The following is a 15,733-nucleotide window of genomic DNA, read 5'->3' on the forward strand; positions in this document are numbered from 1 at the left end:
AAGGTGATACACACACACACACACAAACGTGGGGCTATCCAATCCACTGTTGATATTTACTCCATTACCATGCCAGGTTTCACTGACTTATTAGAAATATTAGATGCTGGGTGATTAAGCAAATGTTCGGTCACATGGATTTACACATAGTAACTCAGCATCTCCTCTGGACCTTGTAGAGAGGATGTGATGTAAATATAAATCCAAGAAAATCATCTTCATGTTATCATCTTTTTAATAAATGATTGAATTAATCAAACAGTTAAAAACACACATCATTTTTTCATGAATACAGCATTTCTTAGTGCCAACAAGTACTAGTCATGGCCACCAACACACATATGTAAACTAAACTGGTGGAAAATATCTGAGCACATTATTACACCTAAAACACCCAGTAATGTGGCCAGATAACACAAAATTACATTGCACATTATGAGTTTTAAGATGTATCCAACACAACATGCCTCAGAGGTGCATACTGCTCAAAGTCTTTCTTCTGTTCTGCAGGCACCTACGTTGGGACATTCAGTGGTAACTAGTGCATGATTTCTCTTTACATGTAAGCAAATAAAGTCTGGTTGTTTTTCGAGCTTCTGCCTAAAATTTTATTTGACTATCTACATTCTTCCGTTTTGCACAGATGCATAATGAACCATGGTTTTCGGTAAGTAATAGGAGATTAGTAATAAGAATTATTGTAGCTTTGAGGTGACATAAAAATGTGTTATCACACCAAAACACACATAGTACAATAATCCAAATAAACTACACATACCAACTCTTAAATACAGCAGGTAGAAGGTTTGTACTTCAGAACCAGAGTCAGCCATAGCCAACTATCTTAAAAGATATAAGTCTAGTTCAGTGATGTCAAAAACTAAAACATTACTTTCCTATTAAAAAAAAATAATAATAAATCATCAGAAAATCAGCTGAGTTGAGACCTCGTGATTGCTATAAGGAATAGGCAACTTGGAGTTTCAAAGTGCACATGAAGGCATGTCAACAGAAACCTTTTTTTTTTTTTTGGTGCCTGCTTTAATAAAAACTATCAGAGCTGGAAGAAATTCCACTTTTTGTGCATCTACACTGAAGCTGGTGCGATCCACATCAGGTTTCCAGGCTTCAAGGATGTTGACTGATGGAAGGGTTTGATAGTATGACCTATGCCTGTAAATAATTATAAACCTATAACTACTAAAGTTGTGTTGTACAATAAGACATCTATAGTTGTCACTGTATATGCACCACTGCTCCACTAATCCTTGGATATAGTGAAAGAAAGTTGGAGAAAGGATTTCCAGCCAAAAAGTAGCTGATGATGTTTAATTTCCTCCTGAGAGGAATGGACAGAATCTGTTAAATCAAGAAGAGGAAAAAGGAGAGAAAGAACATTTGGTCCAACATGCTATGCCATGTAGTTGTGGGTGTAAACATGTTTCTGGAATGGACTAATAAAACTGGACTGCTGCTCCTTGTGATATGACGGCTGTGTAACAGTCAATATATGCAGGAACTGTTGGCCTGAAGTTTGTCTGGTCATGGGATTGTCTTGTGTTCAGCCCGGGGAACCCATCTGTGTGTGGTAACTCTCCACAGCACAGGAGCCAACAGCAAACTCAGAGTGGTGACACTGAGAACCAGCAGGTACACCTGAGCAGAGAGTCCAGACAGATAATAGAATATTTTAGCAATCAATTTTTCATAGGAAGCTACACTGTACCAATACTATATGCATATTTTGCACGTGTTCACTCTGACAGTGTTTTGTTTTGCTTTTTAAATAATGGCATTTAGAATTCAGACACTGGACTGTGTATCACAGTGACACTGTGGTATTAGATAAAAAAACTAAAAACCCCACACTCAAAAAAAAAAAAAACAGGAAATGCAACAGGACAACAAATTACAAAGCAAATAAGACGATTATGTAGACCAGAATAAAAGACATATTTGCACTGCGAGTGAATGTCAACACTTGCAATACATGTTGTCACTTACCTCTCTAGAGATGATACCAGCCCGACGTGCTCTGCTACCCAAGACAAAGGAGAACTCGCTGACCTGCGCCAAACCAGCTGAAACGATCCATCGTATGTGTCGAGAGCCTGGAGGCAAGATTGCTGACAGCACCAGCACAGCCATGATGAACTGGAAGGAAATGACAAAGGAAAGCAGAAATGAGAGAAAGGTGATCTTGAAGTCATGAAGGAAAAAACCAAAAGCCAGAATAGTGCTGTACCTTCATAATGACGAGCGTGAGTGTTAGCACCAGCAGGATCGTTAGCTCATACAGCACAAATGTCGGGAACACGTGAAGACCTGCAGCAGCACAACAACGCACAGTATGAGCCAATATGTCATGTTTTAAACAATGGCCACAAAGGTCTTGTTAAATCTGACCGATGGAGGAAAAGAAGATGATGGCGAGGAAATCTCTGATAGGCTCGATGCATCCCATGACCTCTGCAGTGACCATGTGACCCTGCGTGGACAGCAAAGCTCCAGCAAGGAAACAGCCCAGCTCCATAGAAACATCCAGGAACTCAGTTATCTAGAAAAGACATCAGGAAGAGGAAAACACTCAACATAGATAGCCTCTGCAACAGGGTAAGAAAAAAAATGGTGTGAAGTCGTCTGAAGAAACATACTGTCAGCATGAAAAAGACAAACGCTGCCATCCCCAGCACCAGGATCTCCTTGCTGCCTTTGCTCTCAGCATGCAGTTTCTTGTAATAGGGCCCTATCAGGTATGATTTGAGTAACAAACAGAGCAGCAACACAGCAGCCAGAGACGCCAGGACCTGGGCCAGGAGGTACAGCACGTGGAGACTTCCAAACAGGAAACTGTGGTGCACAGAGGAATCAACGCATTCATAAAGCTGTGTGTGTGTGTGTGTGTGTGTGTGCATGCTTTTTTGGGGGGACAGAACACACAGAGAAAGAAAAAGACTATCTGACCTATCCAAGTCTCCACTTTGTGCCTGGATCAGAGTTGGCATGACTGCTATGAAGAGGCCGAGCTGAACATCTTGCATCACTAACATCCCAAGAAGAACACTACTGTAGTCCAGGTCGCCTGCATCACACACACACAAACACAAAACATCACAGTAAGCCACCGTCCCTTTCTCTTTGTTCCTCCACACCTGCGATTATGGGACAAGATGCTTTACATCTTCATGTGGCTTATCTTTCCCATTCTTGTAAACATAATATGTCAGTAAGACCTTAAAAGGTCGCTTTCTTCAAATTTTATACAAACATGACCTCCAACTCAACGATGATCTTATTGTTGTGTGCATAGCTTGTATATTTGCATAACTCACAAATTAATATGCTTATTAAGACAATGGTTTAACAGGATGAAAATGATGAAGTGACATATTATAATTAAATGGTCAAAGGTCAACTTCACTGTGATAACAATATTTGACAAAAACACCACTGCCGTGATTCAAAAACATTGAAGGGGGGTACAGCCCCATGGAAACATTCTTGTATGAGACATATTTACCCAGAATGTAAACATAGTAGGATTCTTTTTTTTTTTTTGTTTGATACTTGACTTTTTCTTATCATACTGATAGTAAAATACAATACTGTATTGTCAAAATAATACTTCAATGGGTATAACAGTTTGTTCAAACACTATGTTTCTCTTCCCTGTTGCTTAAACTGTGGTTAAACAAATTTTTTGATCAATTTTTTTAATGAAAATTTTCACTGTTCTCAGGTTTTTGGTGGTGTAAGGTTTATTTTCCTCAGGTTTTAATTATTTAACTCGAGCCAATTTATTCACTTAAATTTGGCGGCTTAAATTTCAGTAAGAATCGGAAGAATAGCTTATGACTGGCAGTGTGTCTTTGGACAGATTTACCAACATACCCTCCTTATCCCCCCTGCTTCCTCCCGCTAGGAAGCGGGACACCAGTGGAGTGCTGGACAGGGAAAGACAGGTGGAGATGAAGACGGTCTGGGTGGGTCGGATATGCAAGAATTGTCCCCAAAGCAAACCGGCCCCCACCATCAGCAGACTCAGGTAGCATGAACCCTGAACTGATGTCTTCCATACCTACACACACAGATTCCAAATTTTTAGAAAATCACCAATTAAACAAGGAAACATCAATTAGAAAAAAGGGTCAAGAACCGAAATATCAGGCCACGTTCAAGTATTCTGCATGTTTACAAGTGAAAGCTGCGATCTTCATGTGGTATTTCCTCACAGTGACATACAACAATGAATGAATATGGTTGTACAGTTTCATTCCTAAATTCCCTCCTGTTTACCTTTCGAAGGCGCTCAGGCGAGAACTCTAACCCCACCACAAAAAGAGTGAAGAATACGCCCAACTCTCCAAGAGTCTCCACCTGGACCATAGACTGCAACACAACAAGAAGAGAGGAGCTTCAAATTAAAGATGCCATTCAAATGACATTCACATGGTGGACTCACACAGACACACACCTTGATGCTGTTGAGTCCAGAAGGACCAAGCAGGACTCCACAGATGATATATCCAAACATTGGAGGAAGACCAACTAGAGTGCACATCCAGCCACAAGGTAAGGACAACATCACCACTGACACCAAGTCCTGCAGATAGACAGATGAAAATGAAAAGGCTGGTTTAATAGTAGTGAGGCTCTAGTCTCTAGCCATAATCATTATTACTAAGTATTAAATGAAAAACTTGATGGGATTCCACCTCTTCTCTAGCCAGAATAAAGCATTCATATCTCACCTTGATGAAGTGGTGGTCTGCTCTTGGCATAGTGGAGTCTCGTGGCTTAGTCAGAACATACTGGTTGTTCTGTGAGTCAATGAGCATGCTCAGCCCCAAGTCATCTTCCACTTCCTTCTGCCTGGATTTGTTCTTCCTCTTCCCTCCATTTTCCTCATTTTCCTCGATTCTCAGCACTGCCTCTACATTCACTCCTTTCATCTAGAGGGCAAACCAGAGTATGGAAGAATGCAATTTGATGCTTTAACTTGATGCTTTGATTTGTATGCCTGCAATTTTTATGCATCAGTTTGGATTTGGAAATATATTGCTTTCCAAGACACAAGCTTCTCAAAACACATGCAGGGGATCAATTCTAAATGGCTCAAACATTCGCGCTGGTTCTTAATAAAACCAAATAAAATGTATTTATATAGCACCAATTCATAACAGAGTTACATCAAGGCACTTTACATATAGAGCCTTGACCAAACTCTTTATGTAGTTGTTAAAGAGACCCAACAAATGCCTTCATGAGCAAGCATTTGAAGTAGACACACAGTTCATAAACTTCTCTTATTAAAAATGATGAATTGTGCTGTTTGCTGACCTGTTTATTGTTGTCAAAGGCGTGCTCCTCAATCTCCTCTTCTAACCTGTCTGCCGCTTTTCTGACATCCTCCAGGATTTCATCCAGTATGGACAGGGTCTTGTTCTGGGCCAAAGCACTTTTAACAGCTTCCTGCTGATGCTTCTCGGCAGCCACAAGCTCCACATACTCTTGCTCCTCCTGAAGAGTGACAACAAGGTCAAACAGATAAGAATGCATTAGCATGTAGCTGAACAAACAGTGAAGCATATTGTAACATACGCTCAGCTCACAAACCAAAGGAACACAATATGAAAACACTCAGGTGATTTTGATGGTTTTACTTGCTTTAACCGTTTTTCTGGACAACATTTTGCAGAATGACAGTAACACAATAATATCTAAAACTCAAGCCACTGATTAGCTGATAGACAGATGAAGATTTGCTGCCTCTATATCAGTGATTCCCAAAGTGTGGGCCTTGAGAAGTCATTTTCTATTTTGTAATTAAGTTTGAAGTTACCATTAAATATTTATAGTTAAATATTTAAATTTTTAAAAGTAATCACAACTAATAAACAAAGCCATGTGATTTAAATTGCCAGTTATTCTTCATTTATCTGACCTATTTTTTTTATTGAGAGAGAGAGAGAGAGAGAGAGATTGTTGCATGTTTGTAGATGGATTCTTAATGTGCACGTTATTGTTGCTCTGTTGATGAAATAAAAAGAAGAAATAATTCGTCTTGTGTGTTGATCAGAGTTGTTGGGTGGGCCATGAGAGATTTTCAGATTTTAAAGTGGGCGGCGACACTCTGAAGTTTGGGAAGACCTGCTCTATGTATTCAACTGCTGCTTGGAAAAAATAAGACAATTTTGAAGGCGGCAACATGGTTATATTTTATTATTTTACACACATGGCATTTAACAAAATGTCAATCACTTAACCTAAAAAAAACTCAAAACAAAACAAACCAAACACCCAACTACAAAAAAGCTGAATTGGTGCCCTCTAGTGCCTTATCTACTGCCGACCACAATGGCCTCACCTTTATAGCTGCCTCCCTGAGAGCTTCCAGTCTCTGTCTGCTGCTGTCCTTCATGTTGACCACGTCCCTGTAGTCACCCTGCAGCGCTCTCTGCAGGCTGTGCACAGCCTGGAACACCAGGTGCTCACTCTCATTCAGCTCCTTCTGAAACACCTCCAGGGTGTGAACCTGAATGCAGATGAAGAGACCAGTCATTTTTTAAGCTGTAGAGTTACTCCACTGCATATGGTCTCCCTCAGGACTTACAGAATGAAAATGTAGCAATGAAAATTACAGTCAAAAACACAACTCTAAGTTCTGCTTCAAACAGCACATTTGCTTCCTCTGATGTTTATTCTCAGTCTGGTACCTGGAAGTGTTTTTCAGGTTCTGAAAGGGCCCGGTCTTTTGCAACAGCATCAGCAGCAGCAGCCAGCTTCTTGACCGCCACATTCTTCTGACGCAGGAGACCCACCAGGCGCTTGCAGTTGCTGGCCACCCAGCTGTGCCCTGGTCTGGTCCCCTTGCTTCGATAAAGCTTGATGGCATTCTGGGCCACCTGGTTCTTCTGCAGCACAGCAAGTGCCCCCGCCAGGTCAAGGCACAGCAGCCAAAATACCACCTGCATCCAAATCTCTACCTATGTCTTCACAAGCATGTAGAGAAAGAAACCTGACTGGGAACAGAAAGAGCAAGACGAAAAGGTCATCAGTGAGCGACACTGTTCCACTGCTCTAACCAAATCTGTGGCTCAAAACCTTCCACAACAATTACTCCTGAATTCCTCAAAATGTATATTTATCCTTTCAAGATATGTTTATATTCACAAAATGTCTTTTCTAAACACACTTCATGAGAATAAACCTATAGGCATTGGACAATGTGTTTTTTTTTTTCTTTCTTGCACCATCCCAACGAAGACTAAATCTTTTGGCAGACTGTAGTTTCAGTTGTGTATACACACCTGTGACCTGTCCTACTGGTTGCTGTGAGTGGTGATATGATAGGTGTGTTACATTCAATTTGCTTGCCTATTCTGTCTGTATAGGTTCCTGTATTTTCTATAGAAGTGTTTCAAATAAAGAAACTTTTTTATTTTCAACAGAATCCCTTTTTCTACCATTTGCTGCCAATCTGATGCTTTACAAAGCTTTTACTACCACACCATAATAACTGAATATATTCAGCTCATAGCCAAGCTGCTCCACACCTTTGTGAGCATTGGGCAAACTGAGCAAGGTTGACTTTCCAGTCGGTTTCTTTGTCCTTCTTCCTACTGCTGGACTGTAGCCACTCTGCTACTGTTGCTGGAAATCAATAGCACCACTCTTCTGTGCTTGGCTGCCAAAGAGAATAAACATATAAAAATTACCTCAGTGCCTTCATTTCTAAAAATGTATTACTTTTGATAAAAGGATGTTTCAATCTTTAATATTGGGATACAGGCCAACTCAAACCAACCAAGGGAAAACTCTGCCAAGGATTAAATCATTTAAAACAGCATTTTTTTTTAACCAGACTGCTCTGTGGCCACAGGAGTGCTGCTAAAGTGCAAACAAATGCAGGAGTAGCAGAGGAAGTATTCAAATAATTTACTAGTAAATTAAGGAACAAATACCACGGTGTAAGACAACTCAATTAAAAATCCTGCATTCTAAATTTACTTATAAAAAGAAATAGTTCGAATAAGTCAAATAAAAGGTAAAATAACTCCTTCTGCAGACAAGTGGTATGCAAGCTTGATTGTAATGATGCAGTCAGTAGAGGGAGAGCTTCATGAATTACTGGAGCAATCTATGCAGCATTTCAACAGCCGATTGTAAAACATGTGAGTGCGTATATACCTAATCTGAAAAGTATCTAAACCTGATAAATAACTGCAGTAGTGTCAAAAGTAGAGCCGCATTAATTAATCAATAAAATTAAAATTCTGAAGGCGCATTCTCTTAAATGTGAAAACTTGGATGGTTTTTTGGACTGCTGACACAACCTTGGATACTGCATAAGCTCTTTGTCACTGGTTTCTAATGTTTTGTGAACTTAATTTATCAAGAAAATTTTAGGTGCAACAATTGCTGGATTAATCATTTAGTTCACTGACAGAAAATGAATGACTGACAACTATGATTTTTTGGTCTGACAAAACCAGATATATGGAGGACATGCTGTTTGCAGCTCTTGTAAAAAGATTGTTTTCTCATTTAATGGAATAATGTTGAACAACTCATTGGATGATAATAATCAAGTTCTGTACAAACTGTAATCAAGGCCAGTACTTTTCAGTATCTCTCCAGCTCTGGCCTGAAAGGTTTTGACTGCCGATCAACTAAAGCCTGTCGGCTGCGTGTAGCTGGCAGACACAAACAGCTGAATAAAAGGAAGAAAACTATGGAAATCACGGAAATCATGAAAGCCAAGAGTAACATCTCACAGACGAACACACACTCCGGACAAACCCGGAACTAATTCACTTGTACGGTCTCCCAAACACAAATCACTCAGTTCCCCTCAATGAATATATTCGTATATAGTTCGCTGCTGCAGTCAGCCAAATAAAAGATAACAAACACAAGGAAAAGGCTGGCACTACCTGCGAGATATATGTAAACCCTCCAGGCTCTTCACGCCACTCCACGACCGAGGAGGAGGCAGGAGAGGTCGGGAACAATCATGTAGTTGTGCCGCAGCACCGACACCCCTCCTCCTCTGCCACATAGCTGGAGTCGGTGCAGGCGTTTACCGGCTCACTCGGGGAATAACTTGCTGTTTACTCCGGCCGTCGGTAACATTATCCGGGGGAGCACCGGCCAGGCTACAGCTACGACGCCCAGGTAGGTGAGCGCTGCTGCCGGCGATTACATCCCCATTTGGGGTTCACTCTCAGCCTGTGTCTGTGTGTACAAAGTTCAATATGTTTTTCTCTCCTGGAGCTCCGGGCAAAGCCAAGTTGGAGCTCTCGCTCTCTCTCTCTCTCTCTCTCTCCCGCACACAAACACATACACGCAGTGCCAAAACAACACAACGACGCAGCTAACACAACTTCGCTAACGTTAGCAAGGACGTTTAGTTTCTGATCGAGACGTGACGCGAGGAAACATTAAACGCTAACCTCAGCCGCAACGCAACAATTGTGTTTCATGTGTGTGTCGATGTGATTTAGATCCATCTTCAGATTACTTCCTAAACACGGTTATCAGATTTGATATGGGAGTTGTAGTTTTCAGGTGTTGTGTTTTTTTTTTTTTTTGTTTTGTTTTTTTTTGCTAACCTGTGTCAAGTGCATTTCCACGTTGACGGCTGCTCACAGGTTATTTTTGACTTTAACACACACACTGGCGGTTGTTTCACTTGTTGTGTTTTCTTTTAAATGGCAACGGCGCATTTCTAACGCTGCTCAGCGCATGTGTTTCTCTCTCCAAATGTAAACTCATCGTGAGTTAAAGCAGTGTCATCAAACGGAGGTGCGGCTCAGTTAGCGCCATGTGAACAGTGAGGAGGTATTTTCGCTGGAACAGTCGTCCGGCGGTGCAGAGGGCTGGTGGGCTAAGTGCACGGCGGACACAGGGCCTGTGAGAGTGCAGCGCTGCAGGACTGAAACTCCCGTGAACGCAGCGCATTCTTGTCGCGCATGCGCACCACGGGTAATTGGATATCAAGTTGGGCAAAACAGCGGGTGAGAAAATGGTAGGTAAGATTGAAATAAAGAAACCGGGTCAGTTCTCTGGCCGCCGCCAGGCTAGACTGAAAACGGGGTATCGGCGGCCTTTTTAACACTGGCGGGAAACACCGACACGGAGGAGCGGAGTGTCCTAAGCCAAGTGTCGCATTGTGAGGCTGATGTGTGTCGGGGCTGTGGGGGAGATGGAAGGTCAGTTGCTGGTATCTTCAGGGACCAGGACACTTGCAGAACAAAACCTTTTCCCTTTTTGGTAACTCACCTACGCTGCTGGCCCGGATCAGGAGAGAGCCCACTCCCTCCCTCCTCTCTCTTCTTTTCTCCGGGGAAAGTGGGTCGACAAACACTGGCCTTTCCCTGTACATGCTGTTTGATCAGAAGATGTGCACGCTTCTGGATGTCCGTCCGACGCAGTGTTTTGGTGAATTAGGGGGAGCCTGTGAAAGTATTTGCACGTGAACTCATATAAACATTTAGCTTTGCACGTCAGTCATGAAGTGAAGTGTATTCCACACACATCATTTCGGTATTGAATATTACAGGAAGTGATTTGTGGCTGTGAGAATTAAAAGCCTTGCACTTCTCATTCAGATATTAAAAACGTTCAGGGTGTTGGTGTCATCAGCTCCACATGCATCTCTCTGCTATTTTCCTACCCGAGGAGGCACTCGTTTCACAGTCCCACAGCCTGACAGGGGTCTTGGAGACCTCATGTTTATTTGCTCTGAGCAATTCCTCATACAGTGTTTGCCTGGAAAATCTGCAACTACGCAAAACCAAAGAACAAACAAACTCCTCATATTTTGTGAGGGCCTGGGTTCAAATCTAGAGCTGAAAATTTTCTAAAATCATCAAATGTTACTGTAACACAGCAAACCTTGTGTCTTGTGTGTCTGTGCAGAGGTTTAACAGAGCGACACAGCTTCTTCCAGTCCATGCAGGTTTCTCCAACCTGCTTGTCTGCTTGCTTTACAGCACAAGTTGAAATCATCACAGAAAGACAAGGTTCGGCAGTTCATGTCCTTTACACAAGCCGGAGAGAGGACAGCTGTGTATTGTCTGACGCAGAATGACTGGAAACTAGAAGTGGCCACAGACAACTACTTCCAAAACCCAGACCTCTACTACATAGAATCCATGAAAACCTCAGTGGATCGTAAGAAGCTGGAGCAGCTCTACAACAGATACAAAGGCAAGTTTCAAAACTAATGTTAATCAGCAGCAGCAGTCATGCCTCTTAACATTACATATTATTTTGCTCACTCTTGTTTGCAGACCCCCACGATGAGAATAAGATAGGTATTGATGGGATCCAGCAGTTTTGTGATGACCTGACCTTGGACCCAGCTAGCATGAGCATACTTGTGGTGGCATGGAAGTTCGGGGCAGCCACACAGTGCGAGTTCAGCAGGAAGGAGTTTCTGGATGGCATGGCTGAGCTAGGGTGAGCAACACTCACAGTTAAAGAGATGTCACTTAAATACCAGTGATTAGAAAATGCACATTATTGGCAGTGTTTGATGATGATGATGGTGAAGAAGATACAAAGGTTTGTATAGCCTCCAGAATGTTAAAAGTGCAATTCTGTACTCCTCATACAACAAGAACGGGAATTTTGGAAGTCTGATTTTTATTTTATTTTATTTTTTGGTCTATCTGTCCTCACTGTCTACTCCAGCTGTGACAGTCCTGAAAAACTCAAGGCAATGCTTCCCAGACTAGAGCAGGAGCTGAAAGACACAGGGAAGTTCAAAGACTTCTACCAGTTTACCTTTAACTTTGCAAAGAATCCTGGCCAGAAAGGCTTAGGTGAGCCAAAGAACTGAATGTAAGAGCCATCATTTTGGCCTTCACAAAAGACATGCTTCTGTCTTTAAAAGTTCACATGTATTTTATCAAAAAACAATGTATTCAATCTTGAAATGTCATTACTTTCTACCGTAGACCTAGAGATGGCTGTGGCTTACTGGAATCTAGTTCTCACAGGTCGTTTCAAGTTCTTGGATCTCTGGAACCGGTTCCTGCTGGTAAAATCCATATATAAAAAAAATCAAGAAGCACTACTGTGGCAGTGTCATGGATTAAGTTATTAGAATTTTCATGAAGGTTAATGTGCACTACAACATAACCTCTATACTGTTTTTGTGTTGCATTCAGGAGCATCACAAGCGCTCAATTCCTAAGGACACATGGAACCTCCTCTTAGACTTTGGCAACATGATTGCAGATGACATGTCCAATTATGATGAGGAAGGTGAGCCTGGGAAGGCTTTCAGCATGAAGGCAGTCTTTGATTAAAGTGCATGTGTGGTTCTATTAAAATGTAATCTGACAATTCATATTAACCCTAATGCATGTAATACCCGACACTAATTCACTCAGTGATTTGCATGAATATAATTTATAATATGTTAAACTGAGATCAGGTTCACCTGTTCCACCAGCTGGATTTAATTTTCTGTGGAGATTGCTGGGGGCATTGCAGCAGGCAAGCTGATCTATACTCAGGCCTGGAGAAAGTCCTACTTCTCTTCATTTTTTATGTGAAGAAAAAATACATAAATAGAGCTTCTTTTTACTTGCAGATAATTCAACTAGATGGAACAGTTGGAACTTACCAGTGAGAGATAAAGTTATACAGACTTCTTCATGAAAATAGTAGTCTTTTGATGATTTAGTTGGTTTTTATATTTATCATAATTTCTAAAATTGCATGGCCTCTATCAAGGAAATGTTAGGTGATTGTTTATCTTGTTTTCTTCTTCTTTGTTTAATTTATTGACAGTTACACCCCTTTGGATTCACTTTTACTTTGCTTGGTGTGAGTGATATGAGTCGATGGGATCTCTTCACCCTTTTTACATGAAACAGAGAATTCTGCTGAACACAGCTTTATAACTTGTACAAAGTAACACTCTTTAATTTGTTTAAAAGTTGTTCTCAGTATAGTTTGAAGAAGAACCACAGTAGAATAGATTCACCCTCAAGCCGGTAGTGTTGCTTTGATGAATTAAGTACTTGTGTTAAATTCTATCTAGGTGTAACCAATATCCTGTTTCTTTTTTTTTTTGCCCTCCCACCTCAACAGGTGCATGGCCTGTCCTCATAGATGACTTTGTGGAGTTTGCCAGGCCGATTGTGATGGGAAGTAAACGCAATATTACATAGTGTTTGTTGTGGCTTCATGCAGCAGATGGAGTTAGTGCTTCTCCAGTTTGTTTTTTTTTTTCTTCTTTTTCCTTTTTTGATTGAGTTTTTTTTTTTGTTTTGTTTTTTTTTTTTAAACCAATGAGCCAAAAAGAGACTACTTTGACTTCTCAATAAGCCTGTCTGCAGCTTGTTGTTAAGATTCTTCTTCCAACTACATAAGATGCCTTGGTTAGGCAGTGACCTGGAAAAGCAGATCAAAGTCGAAAGCAGGCGATTGAAGATAATTTTTTATTTTTGTTTTATTTTTTTCACTGGCAAGGACAGACTTTGCAATTGCAATATGAACATAATGGGTACCCAAAAACTCATGGGCAAATCACCTATGGGTGCGACTGCAAACTGCTGCTGTGGACACCCTTTACTAACCTGCACCCAGGGCACAATGATGGGTGACAGTGTGGGCGAGCTTTCATTACATGCAGAAGATTGAGTTATAGATGCAGTAGGATATGGCCTCTTTGTCAATTGTGAATTGAGCTGTGTGCTGAAATCTGCATGGTTTTTTTTTTTATTTAATTTTTTTCCCCCAACTAGTGTGAAGCAGATGAGGGGGCAAAAGTTATCAACATTATCGTCACTTCGATTGCGAATGTGTAGCTCTCTAACAATCATTGAGAGTGGGAAATAAGTGCTAGCTTGTTATTGTAAGTTTGTATTGGTGCGTGTGAGTGTTTGGGTTTTTTCTTTTGTTTTATTTCTTTTGGGGGTGGGGGGGGGGTGTAGAAAAAACATAACGCCTCTTTTACAATACAATGCTAAATATTTTTCATTTAGTTTCAATAATATGAAGCATCCGTTGAAAAAAAAAACCTCATATCCACATTTTGTACTCAGAAAGTTGGACAGAGCAGCATGCTTTTTGAGCTCAGCACCAGCAGAATCACTACTGTTACAGTTGTAAAATACTGTATGTGTACAAAAAAAGAATAGATGCAGTTTTAGAAGACAAAAATGTATATGAAAGAAAACAGCTAATCACATATATAATCATGATTAGATCATAACAAGCATTTACAGTAGAATTCACATTTCCCAAATGGTGTTGCATCACATTTGAGTTTGCGTTACTTTAGCCTTGCAGTGTGTAAACTGCTGTACACAAAGAGAAAATGACTGGCACATTGACTGTTTTTAATTATCCAGGTGGTGATGATTTGCCGATTCAACAAACTGCACTGATTTACACTTTTACTGTTGTTGTTTTAGGATTTTATTTGTATTATTTTGTATCAGGCTGCACTGTATAGAGCTACAGGGGACAGCTACATCACAGTAGATTTCACTTGCGCATTAGACCGTTTTGCATCCCAGCCAAGAATATTTGAACTGTTTACACTGCTTGATAGTATCAGCAACTGTTGGCCAGCAGTGGCATGTTGAAGTACCACAGAACTACCTGAGATTGTGCTGCCATCTATGGGTGACTGGGCAGTATTGTGTTTCTCAATTTACTGCAGTCCAGTCCTCATTAAAGCCTGATGTGGTCACAACTATATGAAAAAAACAAATTCAACTGTAATGATAGCTGTGATCACAAGACTTTTTAACCCAAGCAAGCCATTGCAGCAATGCTTTTCCACCTTATAAGATTTACTTACTCTTAAAGAATAATTACAAACACTAAGAAACTCTGTGCTAACTGTATCCCCCTTTTTGTGGCTAAAGACAGATCAAGCCCAGGTCAGCTGGTGGCAGATGGCCTCTTACACTTGCATCAGTGTTAGCTATACTTTTTGTTCTAAACAGCAACAAGCTACGCTAAACTAGTTCTGCCTACTTTTGTCATCACCGTGACGTAACAATGGATTATTTCCCTCTGTGTCTAAGTACAGGGGAAATTATTATTTTCCTTTAGTTTTTGTTAGGTAGACAAACTTTAAGTTCTCATATTTATGTAAACATACATAAATATGGAAGTTAAGGCAAATCAGGTCAGAAGTGAAATCATGATTTCTGTCCCAGGTTGATGAGTGGCAGAGAAATCAGCTTCATGATTACTGTAAAACAGTGTAAGAGCTGGTAAATATGTCATGTTCAAGCAAAGTAGATATGTGTTGGTGTGTGTGTATATGAGCTCTTCCCAGTTGATTCTTGTTTGACTGTACAATCTGATGCATCTGGAGAAAATGTGACGTTCAGTATTCAGTATGCCAATACGGTACGTAGGAGACATTTTTATTTGTCAATTGTACGATCAACTGTTTCTAGTCACACAGATCATTTTTACTCAAAACAGTATTATTTTTGCCACTAAGAAAACTGGTATTTACAGAATATTTTGTTTTATCACGGAAGTATACCATAAAATTGTCTTCTTAAAAAAAAAAAAAGAAAAAAAGTTGAGAATAAAGCATGCTGTTTTTGACAGTCTTGTAAAAGAAGTACCTCTCTGTAGCAGTTAAAATAATTTACCTGCCAGATGGTTTGAGATTTTGAATGCAAAAGTGTAATGTTGTGCAGAGATCAGTAACTTTATCAATAATTTAATGAAATTAATATGG

At 40.5% G+C, this 15,733-nt stretch overlaps 2 protein-coding genes across 6 annotated transcripts; one reads left to right on the top strand and one right to left on the bottom strand.

Annotated features, from left to right (window-relative positions):
- Positions 1-217: 217 nt before the first annotated feature.
- Positions 218-9,521, bottom strand: tmco3 (transmembrane and coiled-coil domains 3). Of its 4 annotated transcripts, XM_029497623.1 has the most exons (15): positions 8,937-9,521; positions 7,557-7,687; positions 6,717-7,022; positions 6,368-6,535; positions 5,341-5,520; positions 4,752-4,952; positions 4,475-4,603; positions 4,297-4,389; positions 3,892-4,078; positions 2,965-3,082; positions 2,655-2,850; positions 2,407-2,557; positions 2,246-2,325; positions 2,005-2,154; positions 218-1,656 (listed from the first exon to the last, which is right to left on the bottom strand). In XM_029497623.1, exons 3-15 carry the CDS (start codon positions 6,972-6,974, stop codon positions 1,543-1,545), a joined length of 2,025 nt encoding a protein of 674 aa, XP_029353483.1. In that variant the 5' UTR covers positions 6,975-7,022; positions 7,557-7,687; positions 8,937-9,521; the 3' UTR covers positions 218-1,542. The 4 variants fall into 4 exon arrangements, with proteins under 4 accessions (XP_029353483.1, XP_029353481.1, XP_029353480.1 ...); XM_029497621.1 differs by having other exon boundaries at positions 2,655-3,082; positions 6,717-7,018; XM_029497620.1 differs by having other exon boundaries at positions 2,655-3,082.
- On the top strand, positions 8,813-15,562 carry dcun1d2b (DCN1, defective in cullin neddylation 1, domain containing 2b). Of its 2 annotated transcripts, none has more exons than XM_029497626.1 (7): positions 8,813-9,181; positions 10,998-11,214; positions 11,298-11,466; positions 11,701-11,831; positions 11,967-12,049; positions 12,180-12,276; positions 13,111-15,562. In XM_029497626.1, the coding sequence occupies exons 2-7, from the start codon at positions 11,040-11,042 to the stop codon at positions 13,188-13,190; spliced, it is 735 nt and encodes a 244-aa protein (XP_029353486.1). In that variant the 5' UTR covers positions 8,813-9,181; positions 10,998-11,039; the 3' UTR covers positions 13,191-15,562. The 2 variants fall into 2 exon arrangements, with proteins under 2 accessions (XP_029353486.1, XP_029353485.1); XM_029497625.1 differs by having other exon boundaries at positions 8,815-9,177.
- Positions 15,563-15,733: the final 171 nt, after the last annotated feature.

Source organism: Echeneis naucrates, chromosome 3 (assembly GCF_900963305.1).
Source record: "Echeneis naucrates chromosome 3, fEcheNa1.1, whole genome shotgun sequence".
NCBI lineage: Eukaryota > Metazoa > Chordata > Actinopteri > Carangiformes > Echeneidae > Echeneis > Echeneis naucrates.